General features: G+C 41.0%; 2 protein-coding genes across 3 annotated transcripts; both read left to right on the plus strand.

Annotated features, from left to right (window-relative positions):
• The first annotated feature begins 245 nt into the window (after positions 1-245).
• Positions 246-7,167, plus strand: samm50 (SAMM50 sorting and assembly machinery component). Of its 2 annotated transcripts, XM_055042089.1 has the most exons (15): positions 246-410; positions 1,334-1,444; positions 1,681-1,782; positions 1,881-1,968; positions 2,591-2,697; positions 2,845-2,975; positions 3,433-3,520; positions 3,943-4,071; positions 4,325-4,396; positions 4,497-4,583; positions 5,388-5,458; positions 5,579-5,646; positions 5,725-5,871; positions 5,966-6,107; positions 7,035-7,167. In XM_055042089.1, exons 1-15 carry the CDS (start codon positions 390-392, stop codon positions 7,078-7,080), a joined length of 1,410 nt encoding a protein of 469 aa, XP_054898064.1. In that variant the 5' UTR covers positions 246-389; the 3' UTR covers positions 7,081-7,167. The 2 variants fall into 2 exon arrangements, with proteins under 2 accessions (XP_054898064.1, XP_054898056.1); XM_055042081.1 differs by having other exon boundaries at positions 5,579-5,871.
• Positions 7,168-8,123: 956 nt separating this feature from the next.
• On the plus strand, positions 8,124-21,664 carry api5 (apoptosis inhibitor 5). Its single transcript, XM_055038101.1, has 14 exons — positions 8,124-8,450; positions 9,536-9,697; positions 10,057-10,150; positions 10,236-10,301; positions 10,441-10,592; positions 11,792-11,998; positions 16,315-16,419; positions 17,489-17,578; positions 18,609-18,790; positions 18,919-19,012; positions 19,122-19,178; positions 20,180-20,259; positions 20,361-20,503; positions 20,972-21,664. Exons 1-14 carry the CDS (start codon positions 8,379-8,381, stop codon positions 21,049-21,051), a joined length of 1,584 nt encoding a protein of 527 aa, XP_054894076.1. The 5' UTR covers positions 8,124-8,378; the 3' UTR covers positions 21,052-21,664.
• Positions 21,665-22,434: the final 770 nt, after the last annotated feature.

Genomic DNA, 22,434 nt, shown 5'->3' on the forward strand with positions numbered 1-22,434 from the left:
CATGTCTTTGGGTTTGAATTATTGTTAAAATGTTGCATCATTTCAAAAACATAATCTTGAATGTCAAATGTGTACAGATTTTTCAAAACCAACAGGCCCCGTTAAAAACAGTAAAATAGATTTTTTTTGTTTTCCTTTACTTCCATGCATTTGTTTGAATAAAGCAACTTCCGGTCTGCATCCACAGATTCGCAGCGACCCGTTTCGGAGTCGCGCTGTTGAACACTCCCCGGAAAGGGCGTGGCCAGGAAGTGACATGGCCGCCTCCTTATACGGAGGCTCCTTCGTTTCTCTCTCGGTTACTTGTAGGTTAAAGTAGTTTGTCATTTTCCGCTCAAGAGTGTCTCCAGTAGTTTTCGGGACAGCGGCCGAGCGGAGCGGAGCTCAGCATGGGCACCGTCCATGCCAGGGTAAGGAGGAGTCCGCCGGGATCAAAGTGTCGGCCAGCACTTTGACCCCTCTGAGCATTTTATCCGTCAGAGCGGCTTCTGGACTGGAAGCAAGAGGCCCAACACGGTTCACCCGGCGAGGCTCTAACTGGGCTCCAGCATGCCGCTTCTCTGTAGCACGGTGCTATTAATTCAAGATAGGAACTGTTTAGTCTCGACGAATTGATGTTAAGCTCAAGGACAAGGAACCATTCATCTGCAATGATGCCTGTGTGGCTAAAGCCATAAAAGCAGATTATGCTCATACCTGCAACACTGTTTGGACATTTTTGACCAGAAAGTCTTGGAAAAGTTTGACTAAAAAGATGATTTTCTCATTGACATGTAAAAGTAATTTCCTGACTCATTGTTTTTGTTGCCCTTTGCCCTTTAATCATATTCTCCATTATTAAGCTTGTATGACCATGTATGATGGTTTCATTGGAAACAGAACAGCGAGCTATTAATGCTGGAGCCAACATATTGTAGCATATTGGTTATTATTCTTGAAATAATACTGTTAGCAGTGTATTTGTTACTACGGCACATGGACCTGTTGAGAAAAAGCACACTTGTGGAAGATTTCTGTGCTGTGAAGAGTATTATAAGTTTCAGCTATTATTCTCCACACAGCTTCTCTGACATGTGGGACACACCCCCTCAAATAAAGTGTTGCCCTAAAAACATTAATACAAGGGCTATTATGTGTGTTGCTTATGTTGCCTTGTGACGTTTGGTTTTGTTTCTGTTGTTACTCCTCCCTCAATCCATCTTGTTCTGTTTAAACATCTGATTAAATTAAATATGTTTGTTTTTTTATATATATATTTAACACATAAGTTTGGTAAAACACTATGTGTGCTTTGAGTGATTTTAATTGTTTTCCACATATTTTGTGTCCTCAGAGCCTCGACCCTCTGCCCATGCAGGGGCCAGAGTTAGGCGTCCAAGCAGATGACATCGAGGCTCCGGAGATCGAACAGGAGCCAAAGCAAGAAGTTCTTGAAAACAAAAACGTGAGTATGTCACTATTTTTAATTTTAGGCAGGAATATCTCAAAACATGGTAGCAGTATCTCATTGTTACTTTTAAAAGGATGGATTTATTCCTTTATGACCACACAGGACTGTGTATTAATGACTTCCATTGATATTTTGTTTTGTCATTTGCTCTGTTGAATTTTATTTTGGTTGTTCATGAGATGTCAGACTGTTTTTCTTCTGTTTGTTTGTTTGTTTGTTTGTTTTTTCAGGTTGTTGTCCAGCGAGTCCACATAGATGGACTTGGAAGAACACAGGATGACTTTTTGAGTTATGAAATTGCCGAAGTGTTCAGGGCAAAAGACCTGATTGACGTACGTCCGCCTCATCCCACCGCACTGTTTATTGCTTGTTCAGTGCCTACGTGTTTGGAGCAGTCGCTGGCATCAACACGCTTGAATTTGTGACGCAGGTGATGCGGAGGTCTCACGAAGCGCGACAGAAGCTGCTGCGTCTCGGTATCTTCAGAAAGGTGGAGGTTGTCATTGACACTTCGCGAGGTATCGTCTGTCGCCTCATTTTTATTTGGAAGAGTTTCGTTTTCCAGTGCACGAGCAGAGTTCATATGTTCTTAGCTTGTTTTATTGGGACACGCGATATATCGGTATCGATGGGTGTTAGTCATTTTACGTATCGATATGTCGATCCAGTGAATAAAACTGGGTCGGTATTAACAACCAGTGTTTATTTCCATCATGTTTCCATTTTTTTCTGGAGGGTGAGGGAAGTGATGGTGGACATTTTTCATATTATTTACTATTTATTCTGATAATTTTTTTGCGCTGTCATAATAAATTCCAATTCATGATATTTAAAACCCTCCAAAATGTCTGTATTGTTATTTTTACTATTTTTACCCACCGTTTCTTCTGTAAAGGTGCGTCAATAAATGTGAGTAATTTTGAATATGATTAAATGCGGTTACTGTTTAACTGAAGCAGAGAAACTGTTGAAGTCCGTGGTGTGTTTGTTTTTTCAAGATTTTGATGGTGTAGTGAAATATATATATTTATTATTTGTATACAATATCGTTATTGTCTGTGAGAACAATATTAATATCGGATATTGTTATTGGCCCAAATTTTCATATCGGTGCATCCCTCTTGTTTTGTTTTCCTCCAGGTGAAGGCGCCCTTCCTAATGGTCTTGACGTGACCTTTGAGGTCATTGAGCACAGGCGTTTGACAGGCAGCTATAACACTATGGTCGGAAACAATGAAGGGAGCATGGTTAGTGTTTTGAGCCAAGTTAACATTTATTATTGTTATTATCATCATTATTTTTATTATTATCAGATATATATTGTTACATGTAATTTGTAACATCAGGTTTTATTAAAGTAAGTCGTTTCCTGCTTTTACTTTCCTTTGTTTCAGGTACTCGGACTAAAATTACCAAATATGTTAGGTCGGGCAGAAAAGCTGACATTCCAGTTCTCCTACGGCACCAAAGAGACATCGTACGGACTCTCCTTCTTCAAACCCCAACCAGGACAGTTTGAGCGCAAGTAAGATATGAGATCATCTCTTAGAAAACAGAAACAGTTTTGAGGTCAATCAAATTTTGTAAGAACATACAAAAACTTAAAGGGATAGTATCATGCAAATTTGACTCTTTTGAGATTAACCTCATGTTATAATATCAACATGATGTTGACATTATAACATGACATTATAACGTTATAACGTCATGTTATAATGTCAACGGAAAGTTGTTGGAGTGTTGCTTTGATTATTTTCATGCATGGTTTCGCTGGATGGTTTTGCAACCATTCAGCGTTGCGGAATGCCGGGGTGGATCTAGCCCCGCCTTCAAGGACAAAGCTCCTCCTCGGAGCTGCAGTTTGTAAGCGTCCGCCTCACAGAGCAGTGAGGCTCCGCAATCTGGTTAGAAGGACTTTAAACCATAGATTAAAAGCTCCACCAAATGTAAAACCGTGACATCTCTTTTCTTTTCGCTTTCAGCATCTCTGTCAACGCGTACAAAGTTACAGGTCAGTTTCCGTGGAGCTCACTAAGAGAGACGGATCGAGGCATCTCTACAGAACTTAGCGTAAGCGCTTTGCTTAAGTGCCGTTTTGTCACATTTTGCACCATCAGGAATGCTGTTTGGTTTTCGGGGGGGGTTTGTCTGCTTGTTTGAAACTGGTTGAGCTCAAGTTCAGCTTCTTCAGTAACGTCTGACATGAGCCTTTCATTCAGAACGTACTGTGGTGAATGAAAGTGTAAACATGTTAGTTGTGTACGTCATTCCAGATGTCTTTGTTCATCACTGTATTTGCCTCTATGAAGGTTTATTTTGTTGGGCTTACTATGAACAGCTTAATGTGTGAATTATGTAATCTGAATAGTAAAAATAGTAAAAAAAAAAAACAACAACAAAAAAAACACCGCCTCACGGGAAAATGCTGTATGATAAATTATTATTGCAGATCTCTACTAACTCAAAAATTGTTTCACACCTACCACACGCAGTTTCCTTTGTGGAAGACCAGCCAAACCCTAAAGTGGGAAGCGGTGTGGAGAGAGCTGTGCTCTCTGGGTCAGACGGCCTCTTTCGCTATCCGACAGGAGAGCGGCCATTCGCTCAAGTCTTCCCTTTCGGTATTTCTCTTCCTTGTTTACACCAAAACGTTATGGTATGTGGTCAAAAATTGCCGTTTGGTTCCAAAAAAAACAAAAAAGAATTGGTTGTAAGGTGGTCAGAAAAAAGGCTTTAGACCAGCTTCATTAACATCTTCTTATGAAGAAATTTTCACTGGCTTATTTAGATGTTGCTGTCCAGTGGGAGACAATGACATTTCTGAGAAGAAAAAGCAAATTGAATATTGTTAGCACCCGTTGTCTTGTTTTCCAGCACGCTATGGTCATCGATACCAGGAACTCCTCCATCCTTCCGAGGAAAGGCGGATTACTGAAGATTCATCAGGTTCGGTGTTCAGTGGAACATTTTCCTTTGGCTGTTTATTGCCATGTGACGACAATGTGACGGCTCTTGTTTGTAACGCCGACGTTTCGTGTCTGTGCAGGAACTGGCTGGTTACACAGGGGGTGACGCCAGGTTCCTGAAGGAGGACTTTGAGATTCAACTCAACAGAACTCTCATTTTGGATTCGGTGAGGTTTATCGTTGAACTCCTGATCCACTTATCAAAGATCGTCATCCAAAATACAGATGATGGCGGGTTTGAATGTGGGGGTGAAAAATGTCAAGCTCCACTGACAGATTTTATTTGTTTTCTCTCTGCTGTTACACTCAACTGTTTCACATCATCAAAAAAAAAAAAAAAGTAAACTTAAAGATAAGCCAGAGTTAATAGCAAAAAACACCAACGACTCAACTCTGAGGTTATTGAATTTCATTAAAAATAGCCACCTGTACCAACATCACACTACACTGTCCAATTTTAAACTGTTAAGTTTAGAAAATTTCAAAAACTTCCAGGTTTATTGCTTGATTTACAAAATGTGACACGGTTTTGCTCCACTGGTGAGTTGGTTACGTTTTCACATGGAAACCTCCTTAAATCATCAATTGGTAGCAGCTGTTAGTATTTACCGTATTTTCCGGCCTATAAGTCGCTCCAGAGTACAAGTCGCACCCTATTAAAAACTATTAAAAAAAACTGCCACCTTTTTTTTTGCTGTTTGATTTCCTGGCACACTTTCTGTGGCGTGCCTCAGGGCTCAGTTCTGGGTCTCCTTCAATTTTCTTTACATTTGCTCCCGTTGGGGTCCACGCTCAGAAAACACAGCCTTCTGTTCTATTGTTATGCAGGCAACTGTCAGATCTACAGATAGAAAATGTTAATCCGATTCATTAGAGGAATCAATAGTTGCAGCCCTACAATGAACTTTTATTATGTCGTCTCAATGCACAAGCCAAGTTTGTTCTTAACAGTTTTTTTTTTTTCCATTCAGGTTATTTCTGCCTCATTGTGGGGAGGCCTTCTTCTATCCATTGGTGATAAGTCAACATGCATTGCAGACAGGTAAATAAAAGAGCAATATTTAGAGAAATGACTATGTGGAGCGAGTACCTCAAATTTTCCTCAGGATATTTAAAAAAAAAACCAAAACAGACACCTCACTGTATCTTTGCTAAATTGTAGGTTCTACCTTGGTGGCCCGACCAGCATCAGAGGATTTAGTATGTACAGCATGGGCCCACAAAGTGATGGTAAGACAAAGACGTTTATCAGCAAAGTTGAAATTTGGTGTTCTACGCTAAAGCCGTTACTGACTTCACTGGCATCAGGTGATTTCCTGGGAGGTGAAGCCTATTGGGCGGGAGGCCTCCACCTTTACACGCCTCTGCCCTTCAGACCGGGCCGAGGCGGTTTCGGCGATCTCTTCAGAACCCATTTCTTCCTTAACGCCGGAAACCTCTGTAACCTCAACTACGGTGAGGCGAAAATAGCCAGAGCTCTTGCAGACGTCTGTTCTTTTTTTTTTTTCCACCCCATTCGATTGAGATCCCGTGTTCTGCTTCCATCAAGGCGAGGGGCCTCAGGCACATTTGAAGAAACTGGCAGAATGCATTCGCTGGTCCTATGGGCTGGGCATCGTGCTGCGTTTGGGGAACATTGCCAGAGTGGAACTGAATTACTGCATTCCCATGGGAGTCCAAAGTGGAGATAGGTAGCCACTTTAGACCTTTGTGTTGTTTTTATGGTTATGAGGAAAAAGCCTCACTAACATAAATCTGATTATTAGTTCCTTGGATCATGTATTGTTCAGATCGGTTACCATGCAGATTTAACGGGCTTCTAAATGTCAGATATGATAGGAAAAAATAATAAAATGATAACACCAAATAATAAATGATAATTTTGAAAATTTTATTTTTATTATAAATTTTCAATTTTCTCCTTACAGAGAGACTTTAACAAATGTTTTTGAGCGCCTAATACGGAGTGTCTAAACAGTTTTAAGAAAAAATTAAAGGGGCATTCTTATATAAAATCGACTTTTGGGCTTTACATCATGTTATAATGTTATTCCCTCATCAAAATGACATGCATGAAGAAATCAAAGTTTCAAAGCAAAACTTTGATTTCTTCATGCATGTTTGAGAAATTCTTTAATGTCCCGTGGCAACCATTTAGCTGTGGAAAAATGCCCTGGTGGACCTAGCCCCGCCTTCAACACGTAGCTCCTCCTTGGAGTTGAAATCACCAAGTTTCCACCTCACAGAGCAACTTATTTAATTAAAAAATAAATTAGTGGAAGGTTAGGTTTTAAAAAAAAACAGTGTAAGCTTCTGTTTCTACCATAAAATATTTTTTTTCTATATCGGTGATTTGCAATCAGGGAGCTTCACCTGTCATCATGGAAAAAAATATAATGATAAAATAATTTATATTGCTATTTCCACCCTGTGGTTTGAACCATAAAGAACCTATTTCTCAATTTGCTTAACCAATTCAGATTGTCTTTCAGATCATCATAATCAGAATAATAATTCTGATTATAATGATTATTTCATTTAGCTTAACCAATTTAATTTTTTTTTCTTTTGGCTTACTTTGATTTAGGTCTCAGAAGTGTTCTCTGTTTTCCTTGCAGGATATGCGACGGGTTCCAGTTCGGAGCAGGAATTAGGTTCTTGTGAAGATACTGAACTTTTGTCGGTTGTGTTGAAAGTCCGTTTGTACAGTATTGTTGGAAAAACGTAGTTCAATAAAATTGTCTCATCTGACTTCAGTTTGTGTTGCTTTATTTTTGAAAAAACATTTTGCTGTGGAATGAGGAGAAATGGGAACAGAATGATTTCAGAACATCACAGATCGTCTGTCGTTGAGATCGTCTGTTCTGTGTTTCATGCAGTTAGACAGGTTCTACTTAAGTGGTTTCTAAATGGAACAGGTCCAGCAGGAGTCAGACCTGGGTGTGAGTTTTAAAATGAAACTTGTCTTTTGAAAATTGTGGGAAAATCTTTTTTTTTTTAGAATTAAGCAAGGGGACAGAATACTTTTTCCACATAATTTGGTGTGGAGGGTGGCAGTTCTCTAGTCAATGAAACCATTTGACATTTTATTTTGGATTTTTGATTCTACTCGTGTTCTCTTTCTCTGAAAATCAAAAACAGAAGTCTGTATGATATTAATTCATTTTTCTTTTGTATGTTTTTATGTGGTTTTTACCTCTTATATCTACTGCCTGTAGCATTTTATGGCCCAGCCCCCATATTTCCAAAGCTCTTTACATGCCAAAACTATTAACAAGGCCCTTCAAATATTTAAATATTGACTCAAATAAGCATTAAAATAAGACGGTCAGTGATTCAAAACTTCTTATTAGTCTCCCACTAATTATATCAAACAGGATTGACATCATTATTACTAAAACATTTCATGGCTGAGACACTGGTTTCACAGTTACACAAATCTTTTGGAACAAAACCAATTAATTGTATTTTATAACTTAAACAATATATTTATTGTGGATCTGCCTTGTGGATGTGCTTTTGGTTGTGTTTTCCGAATTTTCCGAGTGTCAAATTGACCTATGATAAGCGTACTCGGCGGATTTGCCACTCGTAAAATGGCGGACGCGATGACACACAGTTTCCGTTCCTGCGTGTCACGTGCTCTCAACCTGTCTGTTCGCGCAAGAGCGACGCGTGCGCACCGCCTCGCCTTCCGTAGCATTGTAGCAGCCATTAAGCCAGAGAGAACATTGCGGGAAAACGAACGTTCGGAGGGGGGAGTTCATTCACGATTTTCTCGAAATTTCACCCTCGCGCTTCTGTTGCTTCCACGATAGTATCCGACATTGCGACGTTCGTGGTTGCGCGGGTCCTCCAAAACTGAGCTACAGCCACCCCGCGAGGTACTATCGTGTCTTTCTCTCTCCCGTGGTTTCACCAGCGGTCTTCTCCGAGAACGCTAGGGACTTGGACACACGCTGATGGCGGTCACAATCGAGGAGCTTTATCGGAACTACGGGATCCTTGCTGATGCTAAAGAAAACCTCAGCCAGGTGAGGGAGCGACAGCCCGCTCAGTTTTGAACACGGCGGTGTTTTGAGTCTCATTGCATTGTCCAGAGCGCGGGCGCTTTGCCCGGACCGAGTGGATTTATTGACACGGTGTGTGCGCTCCGTTAGCCGCAGCTAGCTACAATAGTGACCAGGCTAACGTGAACGACCCGAGCCGTAAACTGGGCTGAGAACTCGCGAAATCCATCACCATTACTTTCATTCTGACCCACATTTCTAGAATTTGCGACACTTAATTCCGACAAATAGTTTGAACGGAGTCACATTTGATTCATTGGTACCGGGGATGCGAACTTTTTGTCCTGTCAGTTTGTGGAGCCTGATAGAAACATTCTCATCCCGTTTGGGTTGGTGGAGAGGGAAAAAAATAACTTTTCTCAGAAAGAGCATCGAAATAATTCCTAAATAAGACGGTGTTTGTAAGTTAAAAATAATAGTAATCGAGTCCTATATATAGTCAAACCTGCTAGAGGTTTTGAGTCAAAATCTTTGTTTGTTGAATGTTTTGTTGTTGTTGTAGTGGGTGGAATAGTACTTCATTTGCCAATAAAAGTACATTTATTGGGAGATTTAAAATAAAAAAAGAAAAGAAAAGGCACGTCAAATTTCTCTAAAAATATGAATGTTGCCATTTAGATACAGCAACAAAGATTACTCCACAGAACAATTTAATGTTTCGGTTGCATCATTCCTTTAAAAAAACAAAAACAACAACTAAAAAATTACAGCTAAATCCTTAAATTAAACTAAGAATTATTTTATTTTTTTATTCCATATGTTTTATAAACTCATTTATTAGCTTATTTGTAAAATTCTACTTTGTCAACCGGAACAGAAAATAAGTATTACAAATATAATTTTTTTTAATTTTTGGGTGTATGTATATATCATGTTATCCATTAAGAATAATCAAAACTGCAACATATACAATAGGTTATTGAAAAGCTTGTTTTGTTTTTGAGTGCTCTACCACAAACGGCAGCAGTCATATGTCATGTATATTGTCTGTTTTCTTTTTTTGTTTTTGTTTTAATCAGACTCATTAACTTGTGTATTTTATTCTGCAGCACAAAGATGCATACCAAGCAATCCTGGATGGCGTGCGGGGAGGTCCCAAAGAGAAGCGACTGGCAGCTCAGTTTATCCCCAAGTTCTTCAGCAGCTTTCCAGAGTTGGCTGATGCTGCCATAAATGCTCAGCTTGATCTCTGTGAGGATGAAGATGTGTCCGTGAGTACAAAAACCCCCCAACAATTCAGGCATTCCTACATCTGAGTTGTTTCCTTTTCCTTCAAAAGGTGCTTTTAATCTGACAAACAAGTCTTTGTTAAATATGACCTGGTAGCAGTAATGTTATCTGTAAAATGTATTTAGGTATTTAGTTGTGATTCTCATTTAAAGAACTGTGAAATATCAGTACTCTAAAATGCTTTCAAACCTTTGTGCAGCCGATTCATCATTAGGTCCTGGTGTCAGCCGTTACCGCTGCACTTTGTCTAATGTAATTAGCTATTTCGACAGAAAGTCCTGAGCTGTTTTTCAGGCGAGATGCCAGGTCTTGAAAATAAGCTCCACCCATCTTTATCCAGATTCGACGACAAGCCATTAAGGAGTTGCCCCGGTTCGCGACAGGCGAAAACATTTTCAGAGTCGCTGACATTCTGACCCAGCTCCTTCAGACAGGTAATGAGTTATGTGGATCAGGTTTATTACTATTTTTATTGGGGCTAATAAGTAGTCCTAATAATCTTATGCGCTATCATTCTAGATGATACTGCAGAGTTCAACCAAGTGAACGCGGCACTAATTTCGATCTTCAAAATGGATGCTAAGGGTAAGGGTTTTTTGCATGTTTGCATGTTGCGGATCATAGAATCTGGTGGAAAGGCGTTGGTTTTGTTTATAAGAATCTCTTAAAGCATTCTTTAAAAAAAATATATATATATATATGTTTTTTGTCCCCGGTGGTCCAGGGACCCTCGGAGGTCTGTTTTCACAGATCCTGCAGGGCGAGGACATCGTGCGAGAAAGGGCCATCAAGTTCCTGGCCACCAAGCTGAAGACTTTACCCGAGGATGTCATGACGAAGGAGGTGGAGGACTACGTCTTCGCTGAGACCAAGAAGGTTTGTTTTCAGAGGGAAACCGGTTAGCTTCGGTCGTTCTTCTTAATTTTGGATAATGCTAACGGAGGAAGCTCAACATATAACACGATAGACTGGTAAATAGAGGAGGGTAGAGTAGTCAAAACTTATTCTCAAGTAAGAGCAACAATACTTGAACATGCTTTTACTTTAGTAAAAGTAAAAAGAAGCTGTAGAAGAAAATTGGATCATTTCATATTGAATAATTACATAATCAAACAGGCTAAAATAGCAAGTTATGTGGAAATTACGGCGTTTTAAAGGTCAAAATGAAAATGATTAATATGAATAATTAGGACTGTTGTAAACGAAGATTTTTGTAATTGGGTAATCTATCGATTATTATTATGATTAATCGAGTAATCAGAAAAACCAAGATTGTAAAATAAAATATTGGTAAATCTAACATGATAGTAGTGTTGCTATCGGTTACCAACATCAGTCCAATTTTTCATATTTGAACATCCCTAACTGTAAGTTTTTTATAGTTTAGAAAATTAACCTGCAACATTAATAGTTCAGTTTCTAAGTTCACCTGAAGAAAAGTTTTACAGAAACCTGAAATTCTATTCAATTTTATAATAAAGAGGCAGGCTCACAAATACGCTTATAAAAATATCTATGCTCCAGCTTTTAGTTTATGTATTCATCTTCAGTCAGTTTGATAGATGAACTCTCACCTTGCCCCATACCTGTCAGGCTTTGGGTTTGAGAATTCGGGAAATGTCACCTGGACTGGGGGGTTTAAAGACAGAAGGTAAAAAGGGGTGGATTAAAGGCGAACATAAGCCTATAAACTGTGGGGTTGTTACTAAACAACTGCTGTATCAGTGTTTTTTTTTTATTTTTATTTTTTATTAAGAGTGTCATTGATTCATAAGTGAACTCTCTAGAGAGTAACTGGTGAGCTATTTAAATGCATGCAAAATCAACTTTTTTGAGCTTTGCATCATGTTATGTTATTCCTTCATCAAAAATATACCTGGAGTGTTGCTTTAATTCTTTCATGCATCTTTGAGAAATACTTTTAATGTACGTGGCAACCATTCAGCTTTAAAAAGAATAAATGCCTGATTGGACCCAGCCCCGCCTTCCAGACGAAGCTCCTGCTCACACAGCAGCTCTCTCCGGCGATTCCTTCAGACTAGCCAGCAGCAATTAGCAAACATCTCTCTCCTCAGGTGTTGGAGGACGTCACCGGGGAGGAGTTTGTGCTCCTGATGCGGGTGGTGTCCGCTCTGCGCGTGCTGCAGTCGGTAAACGGGCGGCAGCAGCTGGTGGAGCTTGTGGTGGAGCAGGCCGACCTGGAGCAGGCCCTCAACCCAGCAGACCCCGACGCCGTGGACCGGCTGCTGCAGTGCACCCGCCAGGCTCTCCCCTTATTCTCTGTGAGTAGCGGCATCTAATGTCTGAACGTGTAGCTGACACTTGATGTTACAGTTACATGACGCAGTTTTGGAAACCCTGTGTGAGTGTGTTTTTAAGCTTCTTAGCCTCGCTTACCTGTAATAATGAAACACATTTTAAGTTTTTTTTTTTTTTTTTCAATTTGGCGCTGTGGGAGACGGCTGCCTCTCCAGTAGCTCTTCAGTTTTTAGCTCTTTTTTAACTTTTTATGTTGCCTCTTCAACACAGAAGAGGGTGTGTGTTTTTTATTTATCCTATGGATAATTCCAAACTTCTCACTTATTCGAGAGAGGAACTGCTGGACTTTAGAACAATGGGACAAGCCGGCATAAGACACAACATTCCGGTGGAGTTGAGGAGGAGACCGAGGGGCTGCAAGGCTGGGGCTAAGCTAAAGGCTAAGCTAGCGGACAACAGGAGGCGCTACAAGCCATCGATTCCCACTGTAATCATGGGGAATGTGAACTCGCTGCCGAACAAGATGGATGAGCTGTCTGCACTGAACAACCAGCAGATCTACAGAGAGAGCAGCTTGTTCATCTTTACAGAGACATGGCTGAACCACCTCGTGCCGGACGCTAACGTGGACCTGCCAGGATTCACCGCTGTGAGGGCTGATAGGGACACGAAAGCGAGTGGTAAAAGAAAAGGTGGGGGACTCATCATGTATGTGAACAATAAATGGTGTAACCCAGGACATATCACTGTAAAGACTGTTTGGTGTTGTCGGGACCTCGAGCTACTAGTCGTTAGCTTGCGGCCATACTACCTGCCGAGGGAGTTCAGTCACGTGATCTCCATCTGCGTTTACATCCCACCGAGAGCGGACGCTACCACTGCCTGTGAAAAAATCCACTCTGTCACAGCAAGGCTACAGACAAAACATCCTGACGCTTTTATTATAATCTCTGGGGACTTCAACCATGTGACCTTGGACTCTACTTTGGCCACTTTCCACCAAGCTGTTGACTGCCCCACCAGGAATAACAGGACAATCGACCTCCTGTATGCCAATGTGAGGGATGCATACAGAGCAACACCCCTCCCCCCACTAGGGAAGTCAGATCACAACATCGTTCACCTACAGCCACTGTACACCCCCCTGGTCCAAAAGCAGCCTACAACAGCTCGCTCCATCAGGAGGTGGTCCCCTGAGATGGAGAGTGCTCTGAGAGACTGTTATAACACCACGGACTGGGATGCACTGTTCAGCCCACATGGCGAGGACATAGAGGGGCTGACACACTGCCTGACGGACTATCTGAACTTCTGCGCAGATGTGGTATCCCCTGCTAAGACTGTCCGCTGTTACCCTAATAACAAGCCTTGGTAACGCGGGAAGTCAAAACTGTCCTCAACAAGAAGAAGGTTGCCTTCAGGAGAGGAGACAGGGAGGCCATGAAGGCAGCACAGCAGGAGGTGAAGCAGTGTGTGAGGAAGCAAAAGACAGCTACAGGAGAAAGGTGGAGCAGAAGCTGAGAGAGAACAACATGAGGGAGGTCTGGGAAGGTGTGAGGACCATCACTGGCCTCAACACAAAGACCAGAGTCGTTGAGGGAACAATGGAGAGGGCAAACGAACTGAACATCTTCTTCAACAGGTTCAATCAGTCTGTGCCCCCCCGACCCCCTCTCTCACTGCAGCCACCTCTGCTCCTTACCACACACCTCCCCACAGACAACAAAACACTGACAACCCCCCACACACCTCAGCAAAACCTCCACCCCACATCACCACAGACCAGGTCAGAGAACAGCTGAGGAAGCTCAAGCCCAGGAAAGCAGCAGGGCCGGACCAGGTGTGTCCAAGGCTGCTGAAGACCTGCGCTGCTGAACTGGGAGAGCCACTACAGCAGATCTTCAACCTCAGCCTGCAGCTAAGGGAAGTGCCCACCCTCTGGAAGACATCCTGCATCGTCCCAGTGCCCAAGAAGAACAGGCCCAGCGAGCTGAATGACTTTCGGCCCGTGGCACTCACTTCACACCTGATGAAGACGTTGGAGCGGCTCTTCCTCGGCCTCCTCAGACCTCAGGTGGAACATGCTCAGGACCTCCTGCAATTCGCCTACCAGGCAGATGTTGGTGTGGAGGATGCCATCCTCTACCTGCTGCACCGGGCCCACTCCCACCTGGATAAGGGCAGTGGCACAGTGAGGATCCTTTTCTTGGACTTCTCCAGTGCCTTTAATACAATCCAGCCCCTTCTGCTCCAGGACAAACTAAATAGCATGGGAGTGGACCAGCACCTGGTCACCTGGATCCATAGTTACCTCACCAACAGGCCGCAGTATGTCAGGCTAAAGGACACCGTGTCTGACACTGTGGTCAGCAGCACAGGAGCCCCTCAGGGCACAGTGCTGGCCCCTCTTCTCTTCACACCTGTACTCCTCTGACTTCCACTACAACTCGGAGCTGTGCCACATACAGAAGTATGCTGATGACACAGCCATAGTCGGATGTATCAGGGACGACGGAGAGGAGGAATATCGCTGTCTGGTGAGGGACTTTGCTCTCTGGTGCCACACAAACCACCTGGAACTCAACACCTCTAAGACGAAGGAGCTGGTTATAGACTTTGGGAGGTCCAGACCAATGCCGAGACCAGTCGTACTAGAGGGAACGAGGTTGAGGTCGTGGGCTCCTACAAGTACCTCGGGCTGTGGCTGGACAGTAAACTGGATTGGTCAAAACACACCAGCCACCTGTACGGGAAGGTGCAGAGCAGGATGTACTTCCTGAGGAGACTGCGGTCCTTCAACATCTGCAGCAAACTGCTGTGGATGTTCTACCAGTCAGTGATCGCCAGTGTCCTCTTCTACACCGTGGTGTGCTGGGGAGGCAGCACATCCAAGAACGACACGTCCAGACTGGACAAACTGATCAGGCGTGCCGGCTCTGTGGTCGGCATGAAGCTGGACTCTCTGGTGACGGTGGCAGAGGCGAGGACACTGAACAAACTGCTGGACATCATGGACGATAGCAGCCACCCTCTACACGCCGTCATCAGCAGCCAGAGGAGCCTGTTCAGTGACAGACTGCTTCCCAAGTGCCGGACCAATAGATTCAAGAACTCCTTTGTCCCCCACGCCTTCAGACTGTACAACTCCTCACTGGGGGGTCGGAGGTGACACAGGACAGAGGGAAGAAGGAGCAGTTTTTCTACAAATGTGAACTCCATATTTATCAGGCCAAACCATACAGTGCAATACCATATCACTGGTCAATCTATCCACCAAATTGCTATAATTTCCTTTTGTGTTGTATTTATATTCTTTGTTTTGTATTTAATTTGTATTTTTTTGTACTCTTTTGTGTATGCTTACTGTGTGCCACATTTTTGCCTGTGAGCTGCTGGTAACTATAATTTCCTGAGGGAGTCTTCCCAAGGGATCAATAAAGTCAAGTCTAAGTCTAAGTCTAAGTTACAGGGTTCGTTAAGCTGCTTCACAGACTCTTTATAATGACTGAATTTCATTTTGGTGTTTTCGAGGTTTGGAAAGCTTTTGATTTCTGTGTAAAGTAACTGAAAGTGCTCAATATCACAACTGCACAATTTGATAATAAAGTTCAATGTAACATTCGGCTAAAAGCCTAAATTTAGAAAACATTATTTACAGTTGAAATCAGATATTTTTATTAACCTAATACAAAGACAAGCTCTTTTTTCCTCCTCAGTTTGAAGTTAAATCAGACTGAACTTTTCTTGTTTTAGGTCAGTTATAATTACTAAAATAATTTCTATTTGCTAAATGCCAGAAAACTTGGCAAGAGCAATTTTTAAAAAAGTTTTTATTTGTAATTTTCTTTGCTTAAAATTTTAAGCAGGAAGGTCATTTACCTCAACACAGATTACTTGGATTCTTACAATGAATTAAATGTTATTATTCCTAATGGCTCAATGACGCATTGATTTATGAAACTGGTTTATATATTATTTGTTAAACAATGTTATTAAAATTGGGGATTTTTTATTATTATTGAAGTGGTGCTTTGTTCTCTAACCAGTTAGGTGTGCAGTCTGTGATACTTTTGAAAACATTAGTTATATTTTAGTTTTCAATGAATACTATTACAAGACTATTAATATCATGTAATTATGAATTGAATCTGATTTTGTTTTGTTTTGTTTGTTTTTATTGTTTTAATCTCCAGTGTGTGGTGCTAGAAGAGTTTGAAAACTTACCTTGAAAATGTTCGGAGAGTGCTTGAATTTTACTGTGGGGAAAAAATGTACAAACCCTGAAGATGGTTAGTTTAAATGTAAGTGTGAATATATCATGGTCATCTTTATTTTTCAGAAAAATGTCCATTCCACCCGATTTGTGACTTATTTCTGCGAACATGTGCTGCCTAACCTCAGCACCCTGACGAGTCCCGTAGCAGAGCTGGACATCCAGCTGGAGGTGGGTTCGTCCTCTTTTTTTTAAACCGCTGATCACTTATTTCTGGGCCTGGGCTGGTAGGACATCCTCATGTCATGACAACCTTTACGAAACTTCTACAAAATACAACTCACAGGACGAATAATCAGCTCCAGCTTCTATTAAAATAATCTTAAGTGCAGGAGAGGAATAAAATAAAAACAGAAAATTGAAAAGATAAGTTTCAAGGCAAAGACCTTTGTGACCTCAAACGGTCGAGTGCTTCGTTCTTATGTAAATCCTTCCTAAACTCCAGGAAACACAAAGAGTTTCATATGAATGTGGCTGCTGTTGCAAAAGGAGGCAAATGTTTTTCTTCAAGTTTTGCAAATTACTGAAATAAGTTGATGTGTAAACTTTCACTAACAGTTAGCCAGTGACGCGCTGGTTAAGTCGTTCTTAGAGGGTTTCTGTTTCTGAAGGAGGAGTTTCAGAAAGAGCAGGAGCTTCTTAAAGAAGTTATTATAGAAGTTATTGAAGTTATTAAATTAATCTAATTTCTTTTAAGTCATACTTGTATAGCATTTTTGTAATAACTGTAGTTAACATAGTTACTGGATTGTGCTATAAAAAGTGGTTAAAAAATTATTTGAGTTATTAATAATTGTATAGCAAAGGGTGGTTAATAGATTTAGTTTTTAGCTGAATTTGAATCAGATGATGCCAAAATGGTCGTTAGAGAAATTCTGGGTTGAACATATTTACAGAAAAAGAAGGTTGTTTTTTTTTTTTTTTTTTTTTTTATATATATATCCCCCCCCGACCCGCCCAAAAGAAAAAAAACAAAACTCAGCTTCCTGAGCCGGGCGGCTCCGGGCTGACTCAGCGTTTCAGCGCTCTGGTTGTGAACTCTGCTGCGAGGACGCTGACATTTGCTGAGTGTTTGTTTGTGGCGGTAAACAAAGTCAGCGTGGCAGCCACCTGTCGGAGGCGGCGGCCAACTGCTTGGTGTTAACGGGTCGTTAAGCCTGCGCCTTGCAGCGCCAGTTCTCATTAACAATGAATATTTTAGCGAGGATAAAGACCTGTGTGTGTGTGTGTGTGTTGGCAGGTGCTGAAGCTGCTGGCTGAGATGAGTCCGTTCTGTGGAGACATGGAAAAGCTGGAGGCCAACCTCAACACGTTGTTTACCAAGCTGGTGGTGAGTTATTATAATAGTTATTTTGTGAGAAGTTAGAAACGTATGTGACACTTGGATTATTAATTTCTCCGATTTTCTCAGACGGAATAAAAACAAAAGACTCCTCTATTTTTCAAGGTTGTTATAAAAGAAAACCAACAAAATAAAAAGAGAAATTGAGAACATTAACATAAATAAATAAAAACGATAATTAATGGGGAAAAGCTCTAACAAGCGGGAAATATGTTGTGCGTTTATAAAACTTAAACATACCGAAATTGACGACCATAATCTTCTTTTTCAAACTGATAGATTAGAATAGAATTAGAATAGAATTCAACTTTATTGTCATTGCACTGTCACATGTACAAAGCAACGAAATGTAGTTTGCATCTATCCAGAAGTGCTATACAGGATATAAATATTTATAAACAGGTGTACAAAGAAAGGATGTATAAACAGAGAATAATAGTGACTGTACAAATATAAATATGAGAGCTATGTGACATCGAACTGATGTGACGTCGATTGCAAAAAAAAATTATTTATTTTTTACGGCAGCTGCCTGGCGACAGCAAAAGTTGAGGAGAAAACTCCAGTCAGTTGGTTGTTCAACAATAACTTGAAAAATGTTTTGAAAGTCGTATCGTTTTTTTTTGAGTGTTCATCGTTCAATCAGCGTATACATGATAGCACAATGGTTTGACCTTTTTGAATTCCGCACCTAAAACCTAACAAAGAGATGGAAAAGCTAGAACCAATCCTGTAACTAATGTAAACTAAACAGTACTCAACTAATAATAACGAGAGAAATCTAACAAACACACTGTAAAAATGAACTGGATGAGAGAAACAAACCAAAACTAATATAAGCCATCATTAAAGTTCACTAAATAAATGTGGTAATCAGCACAAAAAAACAATACATCAATATAAAACTCCAGTAGTGAGATTTACTTAAAAAAAAAAAAAGTTGTATAAACCATTGAAACACAATTCCCCGAAGCGTTGTGGGCCACTTTTTCGCTGACCGCTTGTCACGGTTTGTCAGGAGTTCATGCCTCTGCCGCCCGACGAGGTGGAGAACGGCGAAAACTCTGCCAGCGAGGAGCCCAAGCTGCAGTTCAGCTACGTGGAATGTCTCCTCTTCGGCTTCCACCAGCTGGGCAAGAAGCTGCCAGACTTTCTAGTGGACAAAGTTGATGCCGAGCGCCTCAAAGACTTCAAGATCAGGTGAGATTGTGACATTAGATCCTCCAAGAAAACTCTTGCAGATGTCCGTCATGCACAGAAGGTTTGGTTAGCTATTCAGCCTGATTCATTTGGAATTGCCTTTGGTTTTGTTTGTTTGTTTGCAACAGGCTACAGTATTTTGCCAGAGGTCTGCAGGTTTACATCAGACAGTTGCGGATGGCGCTGCAGGGGAAGACGGGAGATGCTCTGAAAACAGAAGAGGTTACTATCTTGTTTTTCAAACCCACGTTTAGAAAACGGCGCGAGCGAGCGAGTCTGCTGGAAAAAAAAAAATCCTTGTGACTAAAACGTTATTTTTATTTCCCACTAGAACAAAATCAAAGTGGTGGCCCTCAAGATCACAAACAACATCAACGTCCTCATCAAGGTAAGGGCTTGAAAACACGTGATTTTTCTAATGTTTGTATTAACTAATCAAATATTATACTCATTTTCATGTAAAGATGCTTCTACAATTGCAGCTGAAATAATCACTATTATCAAGGATGCAAATTAAAGTACAACCACGTTCAGTTGAGCTAAGATGATTTTTTGTTTTGGTTTTGTTTCTTTACATGTTTCATTTTTGGGAAGAAACTTCCTAGGCCAAATTTAGGAACAGCAGCTGTTTGAAAACAAAAAATGGAAAGAAATAAAATGGTGCAAAACTTACACAAACATGGACAAAAGATGAATAATGGCATTCTGTTCTGGATCACAGCTACAGGAATAACTGGCTCATCAAAGCCATTCTCAATGATGGTGTCTGCATTCATAAAAAATCTTAAATTTATGTATCTAAAATTAAGGCCTTCCAATGTCTTAAGTTCTTTAAACAAAGAATAGATTGGCCTCAGTTACTTTGTTACAGGTCTTAAATTGTGTTTTGTCCTACTATTTAATCTCTTATATATTTTAAGGTTTTTCGGTCAGTCAACTGTTTGAGTTGCACTCAGACATCTTCACTGCATTCTGTGGCTCAAGGCAGTTGAAGCTACCGCTAACTAGCCGCTAGCATATCCTTCCTAGCTAGCTGTTTTGCATTTATGTCGGGAAAGTTCTAATTTTTCACCAATTGGCTGGACGAATTTTGTACTTTCATGTGATTATATAGGTTTTAAATTCCATTCATTACTTTTAAAAAGTCTTAAATTGGAGTTGCTGAAGTCCACAGGAACGCTGAAAAAAAATCAAACAAGCAACAAAAACAACAACTAAAAGTTGTGGGTCTGCTGTTAATGAAGCTAGTTCTCATACAAACTGGGAATTTGTCCATTCAGACTCTACTTGGTTCCAAACTTTAAAAACGACGCGTAGCCCAGCAGTCTGAAAGTAAACCACCTTCTTTTCCTCAACTGAGTTGAAAGAAAGTCTTTGTTTTCCTTCCAGGATCTTTTCCACAACCCTCCATCATACAAGAGCACAGTGACCTTATCCTGGAAACCCGTCCAGAAGCCGGAGGCAGCAGCGTGAGCAAATCGTTTCAAAGCCAGAAAATATTTACCTCACGTTTGAACGTTGTTCGTTGCAGCTTGTTTTTTTTTGTGTGTCTTTTCTTTTGTGTTTGCAGGCCTAAACGTCCGTCGGGTGAGGAAATGGGATCTGGCGCTACCACGAAAAAACAGATCACGCCTCTGCCACGGCGGGACGCCAGACAGATTTACAACCCGCCCAGCGGCAAGTACAGCGCCTCTATCGGCAATTTCACCTACGGTGAGGAGCGTCTGGTGGCGCACGTTTTTGTTCACAGTTGTTCCACATCTGTTCCTACATTTGTTCACTCTTTGAAAAGCACTTTGAGAAACTCGAGTCGTCTCCAGGCTGGCTCAAAATGTCACCAATTCCAAAGGTTCTTCTCACATCTGTGATGCAAACGCAGCCAGCGTTAGTCGGAAAATGCCATAAAAAGTCGGTTCAGTTTGTCTCACCAAATCTCACAAAAGATTTAGCAGACAAGTAAGACGTTTTGCTTGGAAACAATTGACCACAACGTTCCAGTCCACAGTCATTCACTGGGTGTTTATTTCAGGCCTTTTCTAAGGCCTAGCGTTACAATTAGTCCTGATTGAAAGTTTAGCTCCCCTGAGAACACGTCTCCACATTCTGCAGACTAATGCTCGCCCTCCTGTGTGAGCCCGCTGTGTTCTGACTGAGCTCTTTTTTGGCGCCGTGTCGATGCAGAACAGCGCGGCGGCTACAGGGGCGGACGAGGACGAGGCTTCTGGGCGAGAGGCAGCAGGAGCCGAGGCCGGATCTACTGAGACGCACAACACTTTGCTCCTGGAACTGCATCACATCAGGATCTCACCCTCACCAAAATGGACAATTTGTCACCAATCTATACCTTTTTTTTTGTTTGTTTGTTTTTTCCTTTTAATTTCCCTATGAGCTGTTTTTTTTTTGTTTTGTTTTTTTTAAAGTGTAGGTTTTTTTTATTTTATTTTATTCTTATTTCTATCTGAGTTCCTGTCTTGAGTTTCTGGCTCCACCTTTTCTACTTGCCATGACAAAGTGTAGTAGCTGTATTTCTCTTGGCCACGGTAATAGTAAATCTAGATGTGTGTGTGGATTTTTTTTCTCTTCACCCCTCCTCCCCCCGCCCACCTAAATCTTAAAACATTTTGTGTATTTCTGTCAAAAGACTGTCAAGTTGTAACTAAATATTTTTGTCACATACTGGTGGGAAGAGATGATCTTGTTTAGCAGCATGTCAACAAATTTATGAATTTGTAACTTTTTATTTAACCATGTTCGTTTTCTTTTTTCTTTGTCGTTGTTTTTAAAAGCTCAATTACAATTGGCTGACTGCTTCTTTGTATAAATCAATGATGCTGTTTCATTGGATTTTTATCATAAACTTAAATGGAATTACAATCATTTGTCCGTTTGATTGTGAGAGAAGCCTGCGCGTCACAAAGAGTTTTTTGAAAAAAAATCTCTGTGTTTCAGTCTAAATACAGAAAAGTATCTGTTCCAAGTGATAAAAGGTGAAATCTGAGCTATAAATAGGTCCCACTATTTTTAGAGCTCAGGTTGTTTTGCACAGCCTGGTTGTGGCGCCACCTGCTGTCTAAGAAACAACAAACTCAGATTTTTGTTGCACTTGGATGAAAAAGGTGACCATGAGCTCGCCCTTACTTTTTAAGCTAAAAATCAAATGAACTGCCTATTTTTTTAAGTACCTATGCAAATTATGCTATGAATTTCTTCCTCCTTTTTTTTCTGTAGTTTTTAAAGTAAAATGAATGAGAGCCTTATGTAGTTTCTTCCTGTGGAGAATTGATCTGTTCTCTGTGGCAATAAGAGTCAGCGAGATGAGTTCCACTTCAGACCAAAATTCTTCGACTGGTCCATTCAGACATGCTGCCTTCGGAGGCTAACGGACCAAAATGCCATCGAACAAAAGTTTCCGTGTCATATCCCTTAACCGTAGCGTTGAGGGTGTTTCTTAACTGGCTGGGTAACTCCTGCAAAGATTTTAAGTTTGGCGCTTTGAAGCTTTTTTGCGATGCTTGGTCGTATTGCAGCAGGATTCCCCAACCACCTCCTGTGATTTCATTCCAATGACTTACAATTGATTTCCTGAAATATATGCAGACGCCACGGCTTAAACTCAGTCCCTGTACAGCATGAGGTCACAGCTT

Source organism: Poeciliopsis prolifica, unplaced genomic scaffold (assembly GCF_027474105.1).
Source record: "Poeciliopsis prolifica strain line A6 unplaced genomic scaffold, Auburn_PproV2 SCAFFOLD001, whole genome shotgun sequence".
NCBI lineage: Eukaryota > Metazoa > Chordata > Actinopteri > Cyprinodontiformes > Poeciliidae > Poeciliopsis > Poeciliopsis prolifica.